The sequence below is a fragment of the Lipotes vexillifer genome, unplaced genomic scaffold, assembly GCF_000442215.2.
Source record: "Lipotes vexillifer unplaced genomic scaffold, Lipotes_vexillifer_v1.1 scaffold150, whole genome shotgun sequence".
In the NCBI taxonomy this organism is placed as follows: domain Eukaryota; kingdom Metazoa; phylum Chordata; class Mammalia; order Artiodactyla; family Lipotidae; genus Lipotes; species Lipotes vexillifer.
In genome coordinates this window covers 709,359-727,808 of record NW_006792921.1, presented here as the reverse complement: position 1 = coordinate 727,808, position 18,450 = coordinate 709,359, and the positions used below count along the sequence as shown (strand labels likewise).

At 46.0% G+C, this 18,450-nt stretch overlaps 1 protein-coding gene and 1 pseudogene across 1 annotated transcript in view; one reads left to right on the top strand and one right to left on the bottom strand.

The window, feature by feature from the left end:
* The window catches only part of GSDME (gasdermin E), a 62,500-nt gene that overhangs the window by 18,168 nt on the left and 25,882 nt on the right, over nucleotides 1-18,450 (top strand). Inside the window, exon 3 of the mRNA XM_007466064.1 lies at nucleotides 17,960-18,131. Within this exon, the coding sequence (XP_007466126.1) occupies nucleotides 17,960-18,131 (172 nt within the window). The remainder of the gene's footprint in view (nucleotides 1-17,959; nucleotides 18,132-18,450) is intronic.
* Nucleotides 6,636-7,170, bottom strand: LOC103074360 (uncharacterized protein C19orf43 homolog pseudogene; annotated as a pseudogene).

Below are 18,450 nucleotides of genomic sequence, written 5' to 3'. Positions count from 1 at the left end.
GCCCACATTTGACCTCTAAAGTTACCGCAATAGCTCTCCTGAGTGAAATTTCAATGTGCCATCAACTCTTTATTTAGGAGTATTTTGAGGGGAGGGATTTGGGGGCCTATCTCTTTCTTGAAAAAAAAAACAAACCATGCAGCAAAGTTGGAACTGGTCTTTTCTACTTGATATCTTTCCCTGTGGCCAGCAGATGTTTTGTCTTTTTTAAAAATGTATTTATTTTATTTATTTATTTTTGGCTGCGTTGGGTGTTCGTTGCTGCACGTGGGCTTTCTCTAGTTGCGGCGAGCGGGGGCTACTCTTCGTTGCGGTGCACGGGCTTCTCATTGTGGTGGCTTCTCGTTGCAGAGCACAGACTCTAGGTGCACGGGCTTCAGTAGTTGTGGCCGGTGGGCTCAGTAGTTGGGGCTCGCAGGCTCTAGAGTGCAGGCTCGGTAGTTGTGGTGCACGGGCTTAGTTGCTCCGTGGCATGTGGGATTTTCCCAGACCAGGGCTCAAACCCGTGTCCCCTGCATTGGCAGGCGGATTCTTAACCACTGCGCCACCAGGGAAGTCCCCAGCAGATAGTTTGAAATGATTCTGTTTACCTTTGCGCTCAATTCAGTGCTGGCACCATCTTTTAAAAAATTTTTATTTTGTATTGGAGTATAGTGGATTTACAATGTTGTGTTAGTTTCAGGTGTACAACAAAATGATTCAGTTATATATATACATATATCCTTTTTCAAATTCTTTTCCATTTAGATTATTACAGAATATTGAGTAGAGTGCCCTTTGCTATACAGTGGTCCTTGTTGGTTATCTATTTTGAATATAGTGCTATGTATATGTCAATCCCGAACTCCCAGTTTATCCCCTGCCCCTTCCTCTTTGGTAACCATAGTTTGTTTTCTAAGTCTGTGAGTGTGTTTCTGTTTTGTAAATAAGTTCATTTGTATCATTATTTCTGGCTTCCGTATATAAGCAATATCATATACTTGTCTTTCTCTGACTTACTTTACTTAGTATGATAATCTCTAGTTGCATCCATGTTGCTGTAAATGGCATTATTTTGTTCTTTTTTATGGCTGAGTAATATTCCATTATGTGTATGTGTATGTGTATATATATATATATACCACATCTTCTTTATACATTCCTCTGTTGATGGACATTTAGGTTGCTTCCATGTCTTGGCTATCGCCAGTAGTGCTGCAGTGCACATTGGGGTGCATATATCTTTTCGAATTATGGCTTTCTCTGGATATGTGCCCAGGAATGGATTGCTGGATCATATAGTAGTTCTACTTTTAGTTTTTAAGGAACCTCCATACTGTTCTCCACAGTGGTTTTACCAATTTACCTTCCCACCAATAGTGTAGGAGGGTTCTTTTTTAATCTTTTTTTTTTTTTTTTTTGCGGTACGCGGGCCTCTTACCGTTGTGGCCTCTCCCGTTGCAGAGCACAGGCTCCGGACGCGCAGGCTCAGTGGCCATGGCTCACGGGCCCAGCCGCTCCGCAGCACGTGGGATCCTCCCGGACTGGGGCACAAACCCACATCCCCTGCATCGGCAGGCAGACTCTCAACCACTGCGCCACCAGGGAAGCCCGGAGGGTTCTCTTTTCTCCACACCCCCTCCAGCATTTATTTTTTGTAGTCTTTTTGATGATGGCTATTCAGACTGTTGTGAGGTGGTACCTCTTTGTAGTTTTAATTTGAATTTCTTTAATAATTAGTGACGTTGAGCATCTTTTCATGTGCCTCTTCGCCATCTGTATGTCTTCTTTGGAGAAAGGTCTATTTAGGTCTTCTCCCCATTTTTTTTATTGGGTTGTTTGTTTTTTTAATATTGAACTGCATGAGCTGTTTGTATATTTTGGAGATTAATCCCTTGTCGGTCGCTTCATTTGCAAATATATTCTCCCATTCTGAGGGTTGTATTTTCATTTTGTTTGTAGATTCCTTTGCTGTGCAAAAGCTTTTGAGTTTAATTAGGTCCCATTTGTTTATTTTTGTGTTTATTTCCATTACTGTGGGAGATGGATCAAAAAAGATATTGATGTGATTTATGTCAAAGAATGTTCTGCCTATGTTTCCCTCTAAGAGTTTTATAGCATTCAGCCTTACATTTAGGTCTTTAATCCATTTTGAGTTTATTTTTAAATTTTATTTATTTATTTCTGCGGTATGCGGGCCTCTCACTGTCTGGGCCTCTCCCGCTGCGGAGTACAGGCTCTGGATGCTCAGGCTCAGAGGCCATGGCTCACGGGCCCAGCTGCTCCGCGGCATGTGGGATCTTCCTGGACCGGGGCACGAACCCGTGTCCCTTGCATCGACAGGCGGACTCTCAACCACTGTGCCACCAGGGAAGCCCTTGAGTTTATTTTTGTGTATGGTGTTAAGGAGTGTTCTAATTGCATTCTTTTACATGTAGTTGTCCAGTTTTCTCAGCATCACTTATTGCAGAGACTGTCTTTTTCTCCATTGTATGTTCTTGCCTCCTTTATCATGGATTAGTTGACCATAGTTGCATGGGTTTATCTCTGGACTTTCTATCCTGTTCCATTGATCTATATTTCTGTTTTTGTGCCAGTACCATACTGTTTTGATGACTGTATCTTTATAGTATAGTCTGAACTCAGGGAGCCTGATTCCTCCAGCTCTGTTTTTCTTTCTCAAGATTGCTTTGGCTATTCAGGGTCTTTTGTGTCTCCATACAAATTTTAAAACTTTTTGTTCTAGTTCTGTGAAAAATGCCATTGGTAGTTTGATGGGGCTTGCATTGAATCTGTAGATTGCCTTGGGTGGTATAGTAATTTTTTTTTTTTTTTTTTTTTGCGGTATGTGGGCCTCTCACTGTTGTGGCCTCTCCCATTGTGGAGCACAGGCTCCGGACGAGCAGGCTCAGCGGCCATGGCTCACGGGCCCAGCCGCTCCACGGCATGTGGGATCTTCCCAGACCGGGACACGAACCCGTATCCCCTGCATCGGCAGGCGGACTCTCAACCACTGCGCCACCAGGGAAGCCCTGGTATAGTAATTTTGACAGTATTGATTCTTCCAGTCCAAGAAGATGGTATATCTTTTCAAATGTGTCATCTTTGATTTCTTTTATTGGTGTCTTATAGTTTTCTGAGTACAGGTCTTTTGCCTCCTTAGGTAAATTTATTCCTAGGTATTTTATTCTTTTTGATGTGATGGTCAGTGGGATTGTTTCCTTAATTTCTTTTTCTGATCTTTCAGTATTAATGATACAAGTACAACAGATTTGTGTGCATTAATTTTGTATCCTACAACTTTACTGAATTCATTGATGAGCTCTACTAGTTTTCTGGTAGCATCTTTAGGATTTTCTGTGTATAGCATCATGTCATCTGCAAACAGTGACAGTTTTACTTCTTCCTTTCCAGTTTGGATTCCTTTTATTTCTTTTTCTTCTCTGATTCCTGTGCCTAGGACTTACAAAACTTTGTTGAATAGAAGTGGCGAGAGTAGACATCCTTGTCTTGTTCCTAATCTTAGAGAAATGCTTTCAGCTCTTCACCATTGAGAATGATCTTTGCTGTGGGTTGGTCATATATGGCCTTTATTATGTCAAGCTAGGTTCCCTCTATACCCACTTTCTGGAGGTTTTTATTGTAAATGGGTGTTGAATTTTGTCAAAAGCTTTTTCTGTATCCATTGAGATGATCATGTGGTTTTTATTCTTTAATTTGTTAATATGGTGTCTCACATTGATTCATTTGCATATATTGAAGAATCCTTGCATCCCTAGGATAAATCCCACTTGATCATGGTGTATGATCCTTTTAATGTATTGTTGGATTTGGCTTGCTAGTATTTTGAGGATTTTTTAGTCTGTGTTCATTAGTGATATTGTTCTGTAATTTTCTTTTTGTGTGGTAGCTTTTGTTTTGGTATCAGAGTGATGCTGGCCTCATAGAATGAGCCTGGGCATGTTCCTTCCTCTACAGTTTTTTGGAAGAGTTTCAGAAAGATAGGTGTTAACTCTTCTCTAAATGTTTGATAGAATTCACCTGTGAAGCCATCTGGTCCTGGACTTTTGTTTGTTGGAAGTTTTTAAATCACAGTTTCGGTTTCAGTACTTCTAATTTGTCTGTTCATATTTTGTATTTCTTCCTGTTTCAGTCTTGGAAGGTTGCTTTTCTAAGAATTTTCCATTTCTTCTCGGTTGTCCATTTTATTGGCGTATAGTTGCTTGTAGTAGTCTCTTATGATCCTTTGTATTTCTGTGGTGCCTGCTCTGATGATAAAGGAGAACCTTTATCATTTCCTTTTTTTCTTTCTTTTTTTGTTTGTTTTGGCTGCTTTGGGTCTTTGGTGCTCCCTACTGGCTTTCTCTAGTTGTGGCAAGCGGGGGCTACTCTTAGTTGTGGTGTGTGGGTTGCTCATTGTGGTGGCTTCTCTTGTTGCATAACATGGGCTCTAGGAACATGGGCTTCAGTAGTTGCAGCATGCGGGCCCTGGAGCATGCAGGCATCAGTTGTTGCAATGTGTGGGCTCAGTAGTTGTGGCTCATGGGCTCTAGGGTGCATGGGCTTCAGTAGTTGTGGCACATGGGCTCAATAGTTGTGGCTCATGGGCTCTAGAGCACAGGCTCAGTAGTTGTGATGCATGGGCTTGGTTGCTCCATGGCATGTGGGATCTTCCTGGATCAGGGATCGAACCCTTGTTCCCTGCATTGGCAGGTGGATTCTTAACCATGGTGCCAGCAGGGAAATCCCTCCTTTTTCATTTCTAATTTTATTGAATTGAGCCCTCTCTTTTTTTTTTTTCTTGATGAGTGTGGCTAAAGGTTTATCAATTTTATTTATCTTTTCAAGAACCGGCTTTTAGTTTCATTGATCTTTTGTATTGTTTTCTTTGTCTCTATTTCATTTATTTATGCTTTGATCTTTCTGATTTCTTTCCTTCTACTAACTTTGGGTTTTGTTTGTTCTTCTTTGTGTAGTTGCTTTAGGTGTAAGTTTAGGTTGTTTATTTTTTATTTTTCTTGTTTCCTGAGGTAAGATTGTATTGCTATAAACTTCCCTCTTAGGACTACTTTTGCTGCATCCCATCCGTTTTGGATCAATGTGCTTTCGTTGTCATTTGTCTCTAGGTATTTTTTGATTTCTTCAGTGATACATTGGTTGTTCAGTAACATTGTTTAGCCTCCATGTGTTTGTATTTTTCACAGTTTTTTTTCCTGTAATTGATATCTAGTCTCATAGTGTTGTGGTCAGAAAAGAGCTTGATGTGATTTCAGTTATCTTAAATTTACCGAAGCTTGATTTGTGGCCCAAGATGTGATCTATCCTGGAGAATGTTCCATGTGTACTTGAGAAGAAAGTGTATACTGCTGATTTTGGATGGAATGCTCTATAAATATCAATTAAGTCCATCTGGTGTAATGTGTCATTTAAGGCCTGTTTCCTTATTGATCTTCTGTCTGGATGATCTGTCCATTGGTTTAAGTGTTAAAGTCCCTGACTTTAACACCTGTTGATTTCCCCTTTTATGGCTGTTAGCATTTGGCTTATGTATTGAGGTGCTCCTATGTTGGGTTCATATATATTTACAATTGTTATGTCTTCTTCTTGGGTTGATCCCTTGATCATTATGTAGTGTCCTTCCTTGTGTCTTGTAATAGTCTTTATTTTAAAGTCTGTTTTGTCTGATATGAGAATTACTGCTCCAGCTTTCTTTTGATTTCCATTTGCATGGAATATCTTTTTCCATCCCCTCTCTTTCAGTCTGTATGTGTCCCAAGGTCTGAAGTGGGTCTCTTGTAGACAGCATATATATGGGTCTTGTTTTTGTATCCATTCAGCAAGCCTGTGTCTTTTGGTTGGAGCATTTAATTCATTCACGTTTAAGGTAATTATCGATATGTATGTTCCTATGACCATTTTAATTGTTTTGGGTTTGTTATTGTAGGTCTTTTCCTTTTCTTATGTTTCCTGCCTAGGGAAGTTCCTTTAGCATTTGTTGTAAAGCTGGTTTGGTGGTGCTGAATTCTCTTAGCTTTTGCTTGTCTGTAAAGCTTTTGATTTCTCCATCAAATCTGAATGAGAGCTTTGCTGGGTAGAGTCTTCTTGGTTGTAGTTTCTTCCCTTTCATCACTTTAAATATATCGTACCACTCCCTTCTTGCCTGCAGAGTTTGTGCTGAAAAATCATCTGATAACCTTATGGGAATTCCCTTGTATGTTATTTGTTGCTTTTCTCTTGTTTCTTTTAATATTTTCTCTTGGTCTTTAATTTTTGTCAGTTTGATTACTATGTATCTCTCTCTCTCTCTCTCTTTTTTTTTTTTTTTTTTTTTTTACCAGCACTAAGTCAAGTCTTTACTTCCCAGAAGTTATGGCTAAAGGGAGGGGAGGGTGAGAAGAGGAAGACAGAAAGAATCAGAGAGGGAGGAGATGGGAAGAGAGGGGACAGTAGACCACTGTTCTATGAAATCACAGGAGGCAAGTGCTCAAGGTAAGAAAGAGTCCTGGAAAATCATCCACAGCTGTGGGAAGCATCTCGGTTTCTTTCTGTATATAAGTCCTTTCCCTTGGGGGAGAAAGGCTGCTGTACTGCTCTTGCATTAAATAGTTATGTACATCGCAGAGAGTCCCAGGCCTTGGCCGGGCAGGGAGCGGGGGTCATTTCATCAGGGGCCAAGTTTTATCATCATCTCTGCATTGGTGGGGCTTTGTAATTTTTCCCCTCTGCCATGTACTCGGCCCATGCATCATCTTTACTTGTTAATACCTCATCCTCCGTCTTCTTCTTGGCTGCTATTCCTGTCTTCAGGGCTAGTTTGTTCCCACCTCTGTGCTTGCCCATGAAGCTGAGCATGGGGCCTGGGCTGCCCTTCCTCTTCAGATCCCCAGGACCCGTGGTGGCGGCGGTGGCCGGCTGGTCGGGTCGCTGTGGGCCTGGGGGCGGCTCCTCCTGCCACTGCCGCTGCTCCTCTTCAGTCTTTCACTTGAACAGCTCCAGGAAGCTGCTGCTGTTAGTGAACAAGTTTGCACCATCCGACACTGGGCTCAAACCTCTGCCCGACACTTCATCATCCCCACTCTCAGGCGACGTCCTGGGCCCTGACTCAGCCCATCGGCTCTCGCTGCCACTGCTGCCTGTGGGGCCTGGTGCCTCCTGGCCTGGAGGCTCCACCCATCTCCCTCGGGCAGCCATTTTGTCACCAGGTGCCGTGCAAAGGACTCTGGGGAGGCCACTCCGGCCCTGTGCTTGGAGCCCGACTTGCCTCGTCCTGGGCAATGCATCTGATTACTTTGTGTCTTGGCATTTTCCTTCCTGGGTTTATATTGCCTGGGATCTTGTGCTTGCTGGACTTGGACTGTTTTCTTTCCCATGTTATGGAAGTTTTCAGCCGTTATCTCTTCAAATATTTTCTTAGGCCCTTTCTCTCTCTCCTGAGACTCCAATAATGTGAATGTTGGTGCATTTGATGTTGTCCCAGAGGTCTCTTAGGTTGTCTTCATTTCTTTTCTTTTAAAAAAAAATTATTTATTTATTTGGCTGTGCTGGGTCTTAGCTGCTGCATGCGGGATCTTCATTGCTGTGTGCAAGATCTTTTTAGTTGCTGCAAGCGGGACCTAGTTCCCTGACCAGGGATCGAACCCAGGCCCTCTGCATTGGGAGTGTAGAGTCAACCACTGGACCACGAGGGAAGTCCCTGTCTTCATTTTTTTCATTCTTTTTTCTTTATTCTGTTCTGCAGCAGTGATTTCCACCAATCTGTCTTGCAGCTTACTTATCCATTCTTCTGCCTCATTTATTTTGCTATTGATTCCTTCTAGTGTATTTTTCATTTCAGTTATTGTATTATTCATCTGTTTGTTTGTTCAGTAGATCTTCTAGCTCTTTTTTTAAACATTTCTTGTATCTTCTTGGTTGGTACCTCCATTCTTTTTCCAAGATCTTGGATCATCTTTACTATCATTACTCTGAATTCTTTTTTGGGTAGATTGCAACTGTTCCTCTGGGGTTTTATCTTTTTCCTTCCCCTGGGACATATTCCTCTGCCATCTCATTTTGTCTAACTTTCTGTGATTGAGGTTTCTGCTCCACAGTCTGCAGGGTTGTAGTTCTTCTTGCTTCTGCTGTCTGCCCGCTGGTGGATAAGGCTGGTCTAAGAGGCTTGTGCAGGTTTTCTGATGGGAGGGACTGATTCCTGCCCCCTGGTGGGTGGAACTGGGTCTTGTCTCTCATGTGGGCAACGCTGTTTCAAGGGGTGTGTTTAGTGGGCACCTGTGGGCTCAGGAAGACTTTAGGCAGCCTGTCTGCTGATGGGTGGGGCTGTGTTCCTCCCCTGTTGGTTGGTTGGCCTGAGGCATCCCTGTAGGCTGTTGGGTGGGGCTAGGTCTTGGTGAGAAAATGGCCACCTCCAGGAGGGCTCACGCCAATGAGTGCTTCCCAGAACTACCGCCACCAGTGCCTTTGTGCCTGCAATGAGCCATAACTGCCCCCCACCTCTGCAGGAGACCATCCAGTACCAGCAGGTAGATCTAGGCTAGGCTCCTATGAGGTCCCTGCTTTTTCCGCTGCGTCCTGGTGCACACAACGTCTTGTGTGCATCCTCCAAGAGTGGAGTTGCTGTTTTCTGCAGCCATGTGGAATTCCTGCGATTAAACCCCTCTGGCCTTCAAAGCCAGATGCTCTGGGGGCTCCTCCTCCCAATGCCAGACCCCCAGGCTGGGGAGCCTGATGTGAGGCTCAGAACTTTCACTCCTTTGGGAGAACCTCTGCAATATTATTATTTTCCAGTTTGTGGATCGCCCACCCAGGGGGTGTGAGATTTGATTTTATCACAGTTATGCCTCCCTTACTGTCTTGTTGTGGCTTCTTTGTCTTTTTGATGTAGGATATCTTTTTTGGTAGGTTCCAGTGGTTTTTTGTTGATGGTTGTTCAGCAGTTAGTTGTGATTTTGGTGTTTTCATGAGAGGAGGTGTGCTCACATCCTTCTCTGACACCATTATTTTTATTTTTATTTTTTTTAACATCTATATTGGAGTATAATTGCTTTACAGTGTTTTGTTAGTTTCTGCTTTATAACAAAGTGAATCAGCTATATGCATATGCATATCCCCATATCCCCTCCCACTTGCATCTCCCTCCACCCTCCTTATCCCAGCCCCCTAGGTGGTCGCAAAGCACTGAGCTGATCTCCCTGTGCTATGCGGCTGCTTCCCACTAGCTATCTATTTTACGTTTGGTAGTGTATATATGTCCATACCACTCTCTCACTTCGTCACAGCTTACCCTTCCCCCTCCCTGTATCCTCAAGTCCATTCTCTGTCTGTGTCTTTATTCCTGTCTTGACCCTAGGTTCATCAGAACCATTTTTTTAAAAATTCCATAATATGTGTTAAGCATATGGTATTTGTTTTTCTCTTTCTGACTTACTTCACTCTGTATGACAGACTCTAGGTCCATCTACCTCACTATAACTCAATTTCGTTTCTTTTTATGGCTGAGTAATATTCCATTGTATATATGTGCCACATCTTCTTTATCCATTCATCTCTTGATGGATCTAGGTCCATCCACCTCACTACAAATAACTCAATTTCGTTTCTTTTTATGGCTGAGTAATATTCCATTGTATATATGTGCCACATCTTCTTTATCCATTCATCTGTTGATGGACACTTAGGTTGCTTCCATGTCCTGGCTATTGTAAATAGAGCTGCAATGAACATTGTGGTACATGACTCTTTTTGAATTATGGTTTTCTCAGGGTATATGCCCAGGAGTGGGATTGCTGGGTCGTATGGTAGTTCTATTTTTAGTTTTTTAAGGAACCTCCCTACTGTTCTCCATAGTGACTGTACCAATTTACATTCTCACCAACAGTGCAAGAGGGTTCCCTTTTCTCCACACCCTCTCCAGCATTTATTGTTTGTAGATTTTTTTGATGATGGCCATTCTGACCAGTGACACCATTATTTTTAATAGATTTTGTGCCTAACAATTTAAAGACCTCTGGCCACATGTACTTGGAGAACAAGAGTTTCCTGAATCTTGGTCTTTTGCTTATTCTCTTATTTCTTTGTTTCTCCCCAGGGGCAGCCTTTAAGTAGTCAGAATAAACCAGGTGAAGGCATCTCGGGGTCTGGGGGTATCAGTGTCAGTCAGCACCTTTTCCTGGTCTTCTCTTGGTGTTAGTGTTGGTGGTATTTTTAGGCTGACTAGTAAACTTCAGGCTTATATTTTTTTTAATGAAAACATTGGTTGTGGAAACATACAAGTATATAACAAACACTAATAAACCACCCCCCAACTCCTGGCTTAAAAAAGATCTATTTTTTTTTAAACCAAGACATAGGAACCATCTTTTTCTGCCTTCATCGCCCAGGATTTTGTTACTAAAATGGGATTCTTGTTCCCAAGGAGTTTATGTGAGAATTAAATGAGGGCATATAAACAAAGCATGGCACGTGGCAGGTGCTCAAAAATTATAGCTATTAGTGTGAACACTTCCATAATTATTGCTATTCTGACTAGCCCCCAAGAGAGCCTGGTTACAGAAGCTGGGAAAGGTCGGAGCTGTGGGAAGGTAAGGGGTAACTTAGCATTTGGTGATGGGGCGGGAGAGGCAGTTTCAGAAGAGAAATTAAGTGAAGCCCTTGGGGTTTCTGATGCTGACGTCTTGAAGCCCTTGTGTCGCTCGTCTGTGGAGGGGAGGCAGGCAGCCGTGTGTGGTCTGCGTCGTGAACCCCGCCATGGAAGGCTCACTACCGTCAGTGAGTCACAGAGGCTCTGTGGTTCCTGCACGTGGCAGCGGCCTGGCTTCTCCCCAAATGAGAGTGGACCAGACATGTGCTGTGCCTCAGCAAGGTCTGGAAAGCACGTAGGCTGTTCTCTTGGAATGTTTCGTTTGTCACAGGAGATGCTCGTTCCGTTCTTGCATCGAGATGTAAGAAGCTCTTGAGCCATATCAGTAACATATTAATGGGCCCTGTCTCTCGTCATACTCTTTCTGGGAAGAGCAACAGTGAAGCTCTCAAGGCCCCACCAAATCCACTCGTTTTAAAAGATGTCTTTCCTGAGACCCCCAGGCCATACCCATCTCTGTGATGTCTGCAAGTCAGTTTATTGCTGCTTTTAAAATTTTTCCCCTAGATTATTCTGTCTCCTGGTTTGGGTTTTAGTTCTTAGGATTGGGAGCTTCTGAAAGGCTGCTTGACCTTCTATTGTTTTTATTTGAGCTGAACCCCTCCTGTGGGAGAGAGGACCTTCTGAGCATTCTTTCCAGTATTCGATCCCAGGAGCAGTTTTTGTCTTTTTACAGAAATCATCCTGTCCTGCGAGCTTTATTGTGCAAGCCTACTTCAGATCTTTTTGGAACTAGGTAGGATTTAAGTCATAAGGAGAGACATTCACGTACTATTTTCTTCTAAGGTTGATAGACATTATTTCATCAAATCCAAGATTTCATCCATCGTAAGGAGCACCACTATTTTATGTACCACTAAGAAAGAACACTGCCAACTAAACCATCATTTGAAAAACGTCCTGATTTCAGAGATGTGAACAAAATGCGTGTTTTAAAATTGACAAGATGTGGTGTATTGATACAAAACTGTGTTGGCTGGAATGAGTCAGGAGTTAGAGTTCAGGTGAGCAGATGTTTATTCCACCAGGGCTTTCACATCATGTCTGACGCCCATCACTGAACTTCTCGTCTCTCTATACCCGTTTTGCTGCCCGACTCCCTCTGAGGTGGCGGTTGCTGCAGCATTAAGTCCAGTTATCTCAGCCAGAAGTCTGAGCGTCAGACGGGGTTCATTCCCTCCTTGCCCTCCCATACCTAGTCTCCCGCTAGTTGATTCTGCCTCTTGAATATCTGTCCTGCCTGTTCCCAGTGCCCCAGCCTCACAACCAGCGCCCTGGTGCAGGTTTCCACCGTCTCTCACCTGGATGTGCCAGGAGTCTCCCGGCTGGTCCCTCTGCACTCACTTGATTCTCTGCACGGCAGCCCATCGGGTTGTGTCCCTGCCTGGCATGTGCCCTTCTGTGCTCTTCACTGTCCTGGGCTGACAGCCACGCCCTCCTCCCCTCACACACTCCAGGCCAGTCGCCTGAACTTATTTCAATCCCGGGCGTCGACGCCCCATGCTCTCTCTCAGCTCCTAGCCCTGTCTGAAGGCTCCGTCACTCCCATCCGCACAGGCACACAAAGTCCACACACAGACTCTGTCCCTCTGCTTCACCTGGCGGGCAACTTAGATGTGCTGTCATTTCCTTCAGCAGCCATGTCACCCCACGGTTTCCCTACGGGGGCACCAACCCCGTTGTGGGGTAACGCTTGTCATAACTGCCTGATTCCGTGTCTGCGTCCCTCCTGGAGCATCCTCTTTTGCTCACCTTTGCACCCACATGGTGCCTGCAGTACAGTCAGCACCGTTGGGTTGGAAGAATACTTGGTTCATCTTCATTTTGCATCTGAGATGCAGAGGATAGTTAATTTGCCTGGACTCGAGATGGAAGCCCAAGTCCACAAAACACGAGATTTTCCCATCCAGCTGTGGATGCACAGAGCTTGAAAGTCAAAACCTGGCCCACAGGCTCCCGCGTGAGCTCAACTCCCTGCATCAGCCTCATTCAGTTTTATCATCTCTCAGACCTGCTGCATCTGCAGGTGGCAGTGAATTAGTTCCCCCGTCTGAAAGGCTGAAAGTCTTTAATGGCTTAGTCCTTTTTCTCCTTTCTCTCCCTGGTTGTGAGGGAGTGAGTGAGATAAGGTATTGAATAGACGGCACTGTGCACAGAGGTGAGGGTGACCCCGTCCCTTTGCTAATAATGTGTGGTTAGCATTGTGCCCTGATTTTGATTTTTTTCAGGCAGTTTACAGTCCTGAAATCACAGCCCTGTGACACAGAGCAGGGTTTTCCTCACCATGTGGAAGTGGAGCCCCAGGGCAGAGCAGCTCAAGTTTCTAGAGACTTCCTGGCCCTGGCTCCGGCTCCAGGTCGATCATCTCTGGTGGGTGTGTGGGAAGTTCCTTTTATGGTTGAAACGGAGACTTTGTTGGCGGGAAGGAGCCAGCCGGTGGTGGCTGCTTGGGTTTCCAAGAGGATCCGCTGCTAGTCTCTGGGGAGCTTTCCCAGGAGGGTTGAGCAGAGAGGCTGCTTGTTCGTTCTCGAGTACACATGAAACACCTTCTGTGTACAGGGCCCAGAGGAAGTCGAGGAGGGAGATGGAAGATGGAAAGACATAGGGCTTCGGGGTTGGATAGGCTCAGCTGCATTCTCCTTCTGGCCCTGGTCAGCTGTGTGCCTTTGGGTCACTGGCTTACGAGCTCTCTCTGCTTCTGTCCCTCTGTAAAATAAAGGTGACAGTAACTTTATGGACCAGTTAGAGTGTCTTTAGTTGTAAAGAAAATCTGTTATTACCTCACATAAGAAAACCTCCCCAGGTAGGGTGAGTTGCCTTCACCTGAGGTTCCCGGTGGCTGGTTAATTCAGTGGCCCTGTGGAACCCCTTTGTGGTAGAGTCTCCATGCATTTCTGATCCCAGCTGCCCAGTTCTCCTTTTGGTGCCCAAATGACTGCATTCCAGAGGAAACCCAGAGGCAGAAAAGTAGTCTCTTCCTTGTGCCTCTTTTTAAGAGAGAGAAAGAGCCTTCCAGGAACCCCCAACAGACTTTTCCTCAAGTCTCAATGGCCAGAATTGCCACGGATGGCCCATCCTACCCAATCCCTGATAAGAACAGCAGAGTTACCAGGAAGGGCCAAGACTCATCTGTGGGTCTGGACTACCCCTTCCACACCCTTGTACCAGGCTCCCAAACCTGAACAAAATCGGGGGAGGCAGCTAGTGGTTCATCACACTCGGGGTGTCAGAGCCCTCCAGGCCCCTGGTTCTCAGTGTGGTGCCTGCAGGAACAAAGCGGACATGGTGGAAGTGCTCGCCCTTTCCCGGCCCACTCTGGGAGCGTACAGACTCTAACGGGGCAAGGACTGTCCCCCGGGGGGACAAGCAGGCAGTGGAAGAAGCAGAGGCACGTGCTTCAGGGTTTGAGGAGGCGGTTACCGAAATTAAACTCTAGTCACGGCCTTGGTGGGGTGTTTTGCCAGGGCTCTAGACTGGAGGAGGCTGGCTATCAAAAGAGAAGCAGACTTCGCTGCTTAATGAAGTGTCAGAAGAGCAAAGCCAAGTTTACAAGCAATATGCATGGACCTAATCTCCACAGCCTTTCTAATTTTTCCACTGTACAGCTGGTCTGTGAACACACTTCTCCTTTCGTGTTAGCCAATAAATCAAAACCCCTTAGGAGAAATACCGAAATTGCTAAAGCCTTAGTCGTCAGTACATAGCTACATTTCTGTGGGTTAGTAATTCTTGCTTAATACTTTTGCAGTGTCAGGCCAGCCACCATCTTTGGGCTCTTTATAATGTCCCAATCTCTGTTCCTGGAGAGATGGTGGAACAAACCCCCTGCAATCTTGCACGGTTTCTTCAGAGTGCCTTTGTACCCTGGCCTCTTGCCGTCAGTTTTTAGAGCAGTGTAGTGGAAAGATCGCTGGTCTCAGAGTCAGAAGATGTGTGCCATGGGATTCAGGCCAGTCTGTGACCTCTGAGGGCCGCAGTCTCCCTTTCTGAGCACAGACACTGGATTAGATCCAAGTGATCAGGTCCTCATCCCCTCCCAGGCCTGTGCAGATGGTGCGAGTCAGTCATGGCTTTCTCGCTGCTCACTGTCTCCTGGCCTAGACCCAGTCTTAGAATCCTTTCCCAGTAGCTAGGCAGCGATCATTGATGGATCCATCAGAGGTGGTATTCAAGATGAGACTGGTTTTCTACCTCAGAACTAGTCATCCCCTGGGGCCCTTGTAGTTTCTTAATTTCTCCACGGAAGACAGGTTAAGGGCTGATTGCCCCTACTCTGTCACGACGCACATTACTTTTTGAAGAGCCTTATCAGAACTCCATTTGAAGCCCTGTTCCTCTAGGACATGTTATGATCAAGGGCTATTACACAGGAGGGTCGTGGCAACAGTGATCCCCTTGGTCTTTCTCACTGAGAATCTCCAGCGTGTAGCCCAGAACATAATAGGACCCAGTTATCTGTGGAGTGAAATGAATGAGTTTGGGATGGGGGTCTGCTCGGAGAGCATGCCCTCCCCTTGTCTCTGTGGGAGGGGTCCTGGGGGCTGCATTATGTGCTGGGAAAGAAAACTGCTTCCCTCCTTTTGGATATTGTTAGAGTTTTAAAAGTCTTCTCTGGGTTTCTTCTGTCTGGTTTGCATTTGGCTTTCCAAGCCTTAGAAGTAAAGAGAATGGAAATTAAAGCTTCAGACTGGGAAGGAGCCCGCTTCATTAGGGCTGGGCCTGGGGAGCTTTCAGGTACCTTAGGAGAGGAGCCTCTGTTCCCGCCGGCGTCCCTGGCCCACAGCCTGGTCCCTGGCAGCCGTGCCGGGAGTGGGGCCACGCTTCCTAGTGCATCCCCACCTGTTGCCTCCGGCACTCCTCCCCCAGGAACTCCTGGCCTGTATCCGTGTAGCCGTTTTCTTAGCTGCTTGGAGGGTCTGCTCCCCGGCTGAAGGCTCCCCCGAAAACTGTGGCCACATCTTTGGCCAGCCTGGAGAGGGAACTTGATTTGGCCTCCCTGCCAATAGTGCAAGGAAAGAACCATTTTCAGACGGGTACCATGTGGGTCACTACAGGTAAGCCTCGTAGCCAACCCTTACTTTACAGATGTGCAGACTGAGGCTCAGAGACGAGAGGCAGTGACCCAGCGAGGACGAGATGAAGCTGGGACCCACCTGCACGTTGACTGCAGGTGTCTGTGTTGCACAGAGCTGCGGGCACGTAGGAGGCAGGCGGGTGATCTCACGGGAGAACGGGGTGGGGGGGGGAGCAGCAGTTCCGCTGGGTGAGGAAGGGGCGCTCTTCTCTCCCATTCAGTGTGTACACTCCCCTGCCCTCGCCTCCGGATGTGTTCTTTTGGGTCCAACCCTTTGGGAGCTGGCCGCAAAACCGCAGGATTGCTTCAGGCCCTACTCTGGTTCCGGGGGGCGGGCTGAGCCTTTGGTTAGTTCTTCCTGATTGGAAATTAGAGTGACATGTGCCCGTCCAAACACCTAGAGCTAGTCTCTCATTGGTTCCCCCTCTTCCCGTTCATCCTCTGGACAAATTGCAAACTGTACGAAACAGGAGGTTAAAGGTGCTGATTCTCCTAAGGTGGGGAGATTGTTAGTAAAGCGTCTGGAATGGCGAACCCGAGCACCAGGAGATGAAAAATGAGGTGCGTTTTAGAAACCCTTCCCGATCACACAGTGTACCATCCTCTGGGTTTCCCATGCATGCTTTAAGCTGTAGGAAGGTTTCCTTGAACCTGGAGATTTTGTTCTAGAAACCTTTCCCGATCGCACGTGTACTATCCTCTGGGTTTCCCGTGCACGCATTTCTTTAAGTTTGTAGCCAAATTTCATTGTTGTTGTCAGTTTGTCTTTATGACTTATTTAATATGTGTGAAATATTGTTATAATTTGCATTTCTTTGACCACTACTGAGATCGAACAGTCTTTCCTGTCTTTACTTTTTTTTTATTGTGATAAAATATAAAATTTGCCATTTTAACCATTCTTAGGTGTACAGTTCAGTGGCATTAAGGACATTCACACTGTCATGCAGCCATCACCACTCCATTTCTAGAACTTCTTCATCACCCTAAACAAAAACTCTGTAGCTGTCAAGCAAGGACCCCACATACTCTCTCCCTCAGCTCCTGGTAACCTCAAATCTACTTTCTGTGGCTCTAAATTTGCCTAGTCTAGTTATTTCATATAAGTAAAATCATCCAATATTTGTCCTTTTGTGCCTGGCTTCTTTCACTCAACATAATGTCTTCAAGGTTCGTTTGTGTTGTAGTGCGTGTCAGCTTTATTCCATTCTGTGGTTGAATAACGTCCCACTGTGTGTATGGACCACGTTGGCCTATCTGTTCACCTGTTTCTGGATTCGGGTTGTTTCCACCCCAGGCAGCTTTTTACATGGAGACAGGACCTTTCCAGCTACTTGCCTCTGTTGTGGGGATGCTTGCTGAAGCCTGGAGAACCTGCCTCTGCCTGCGGGGCGGGGTGACCACCGCTGTTGGGGATGGTGGTGAGCTTTCAACGTAACTAACCTGGGATTGTTTAAAAAGCACAGGATGAACACTGTAATTGTTCTTGTGCTGACACTGACTCTAATTTGGTTTTCCTCCTGTCCACTCCATAGACTGACAGCATGGAACAGGACCTCCAGAGAGGGCACTTCATCGTTTGCTTCTAAGCAACAAATCATCTTCTGTAGATGGAAGTTTACCTTGTTCGTGAAGTTCCCCAGAGGAGCCACCTGGGAGCCCCAAGTCTCTGCTGGGTGACCTGGGCAGGCCACGCCTAACTGGCCTCAGTTTCCCCATCTGTAAAATGATATAAAATCCCTTCTAAGAGATTACATGTCCTTCCTGGACAGACAGATTAAAAAGTACCTTTTAAATTCAAGTCCAATTTTTTTCCTTGCTGTTCGTGCTTCAAGCCTGTTCCCCTCTCCTCTGTGAAAAGCACTGGTCAGCATTCCCCCCAGAGAAATCCTGTATTTATTGCCCACACCTGTGATGTCTGTGGTCCCGCGGCCTCTGGTTAAATGACAGGGTGGAGTCCCCGGTGTGAGCCGATGGACCGCAGCTGCCACGCCCGCTGGGTTTCTTTCTTGCTCCTGTTTGACAGGAGCCTCCCCCCACCTCCCGGTGTCCAGCCTTTCTCCGGAGGCCTGGCAGCTCTGAGGTGGCCTTGGGAGACTTTGCTTTCTGCCTCTCTGGATGAACTGACCCTCCTCTCATCACCGGAAAATAAACAATGCTGGTTGTCACCTGTTTGCTCCTCAGCCGCCAGCTGTGCGAGAGGTGAAAATTCACGCTGCATCAATCTCCCCTGAGGTACAAGGCCAGTCACGGGCGTTTTTCTTTTTCAGAACGATAAATCTGAAGAATTCAGTGCTGCAGCAGGTGCTGGAGAGGAAGAATGAGGTCCTGTGTGTCCTGACACAGAAGATAGTGACGACGCGGAAGTGTGTGATATCCGAGCACGTCCGGATCGAGGAGAAGTGCGGTGGCACGGTGGGGATCCAGACCAAGACCGTGCAGGTGCGCACCCAGCGGGCGGAGGTGCCGGGTCAGAGGCCTCGGGGGCCTCGGTCAGGGGCCTCTTTGGGTGGGGTCTTCATTTGTCAGTATTCTTTCTGTAGTGAGTTAACAGAAATCCAACTCAAATTGGTTTAAACAAGAAAGAATTTATTGGCTCATGTAACTGAAACATTTGGGGTGATCTAGCTTTAGTCACCTCTGGATCCAGGACTCAAGAGAAGGTTGTGGGCTGCCTTCCCTGGGGTAGATTCCCTCTCATATAAGGTTGTGGGGAGGGAGCTCCTGGCTTTCTTCCCACCTCATCCGCAGTGGAAAGAGT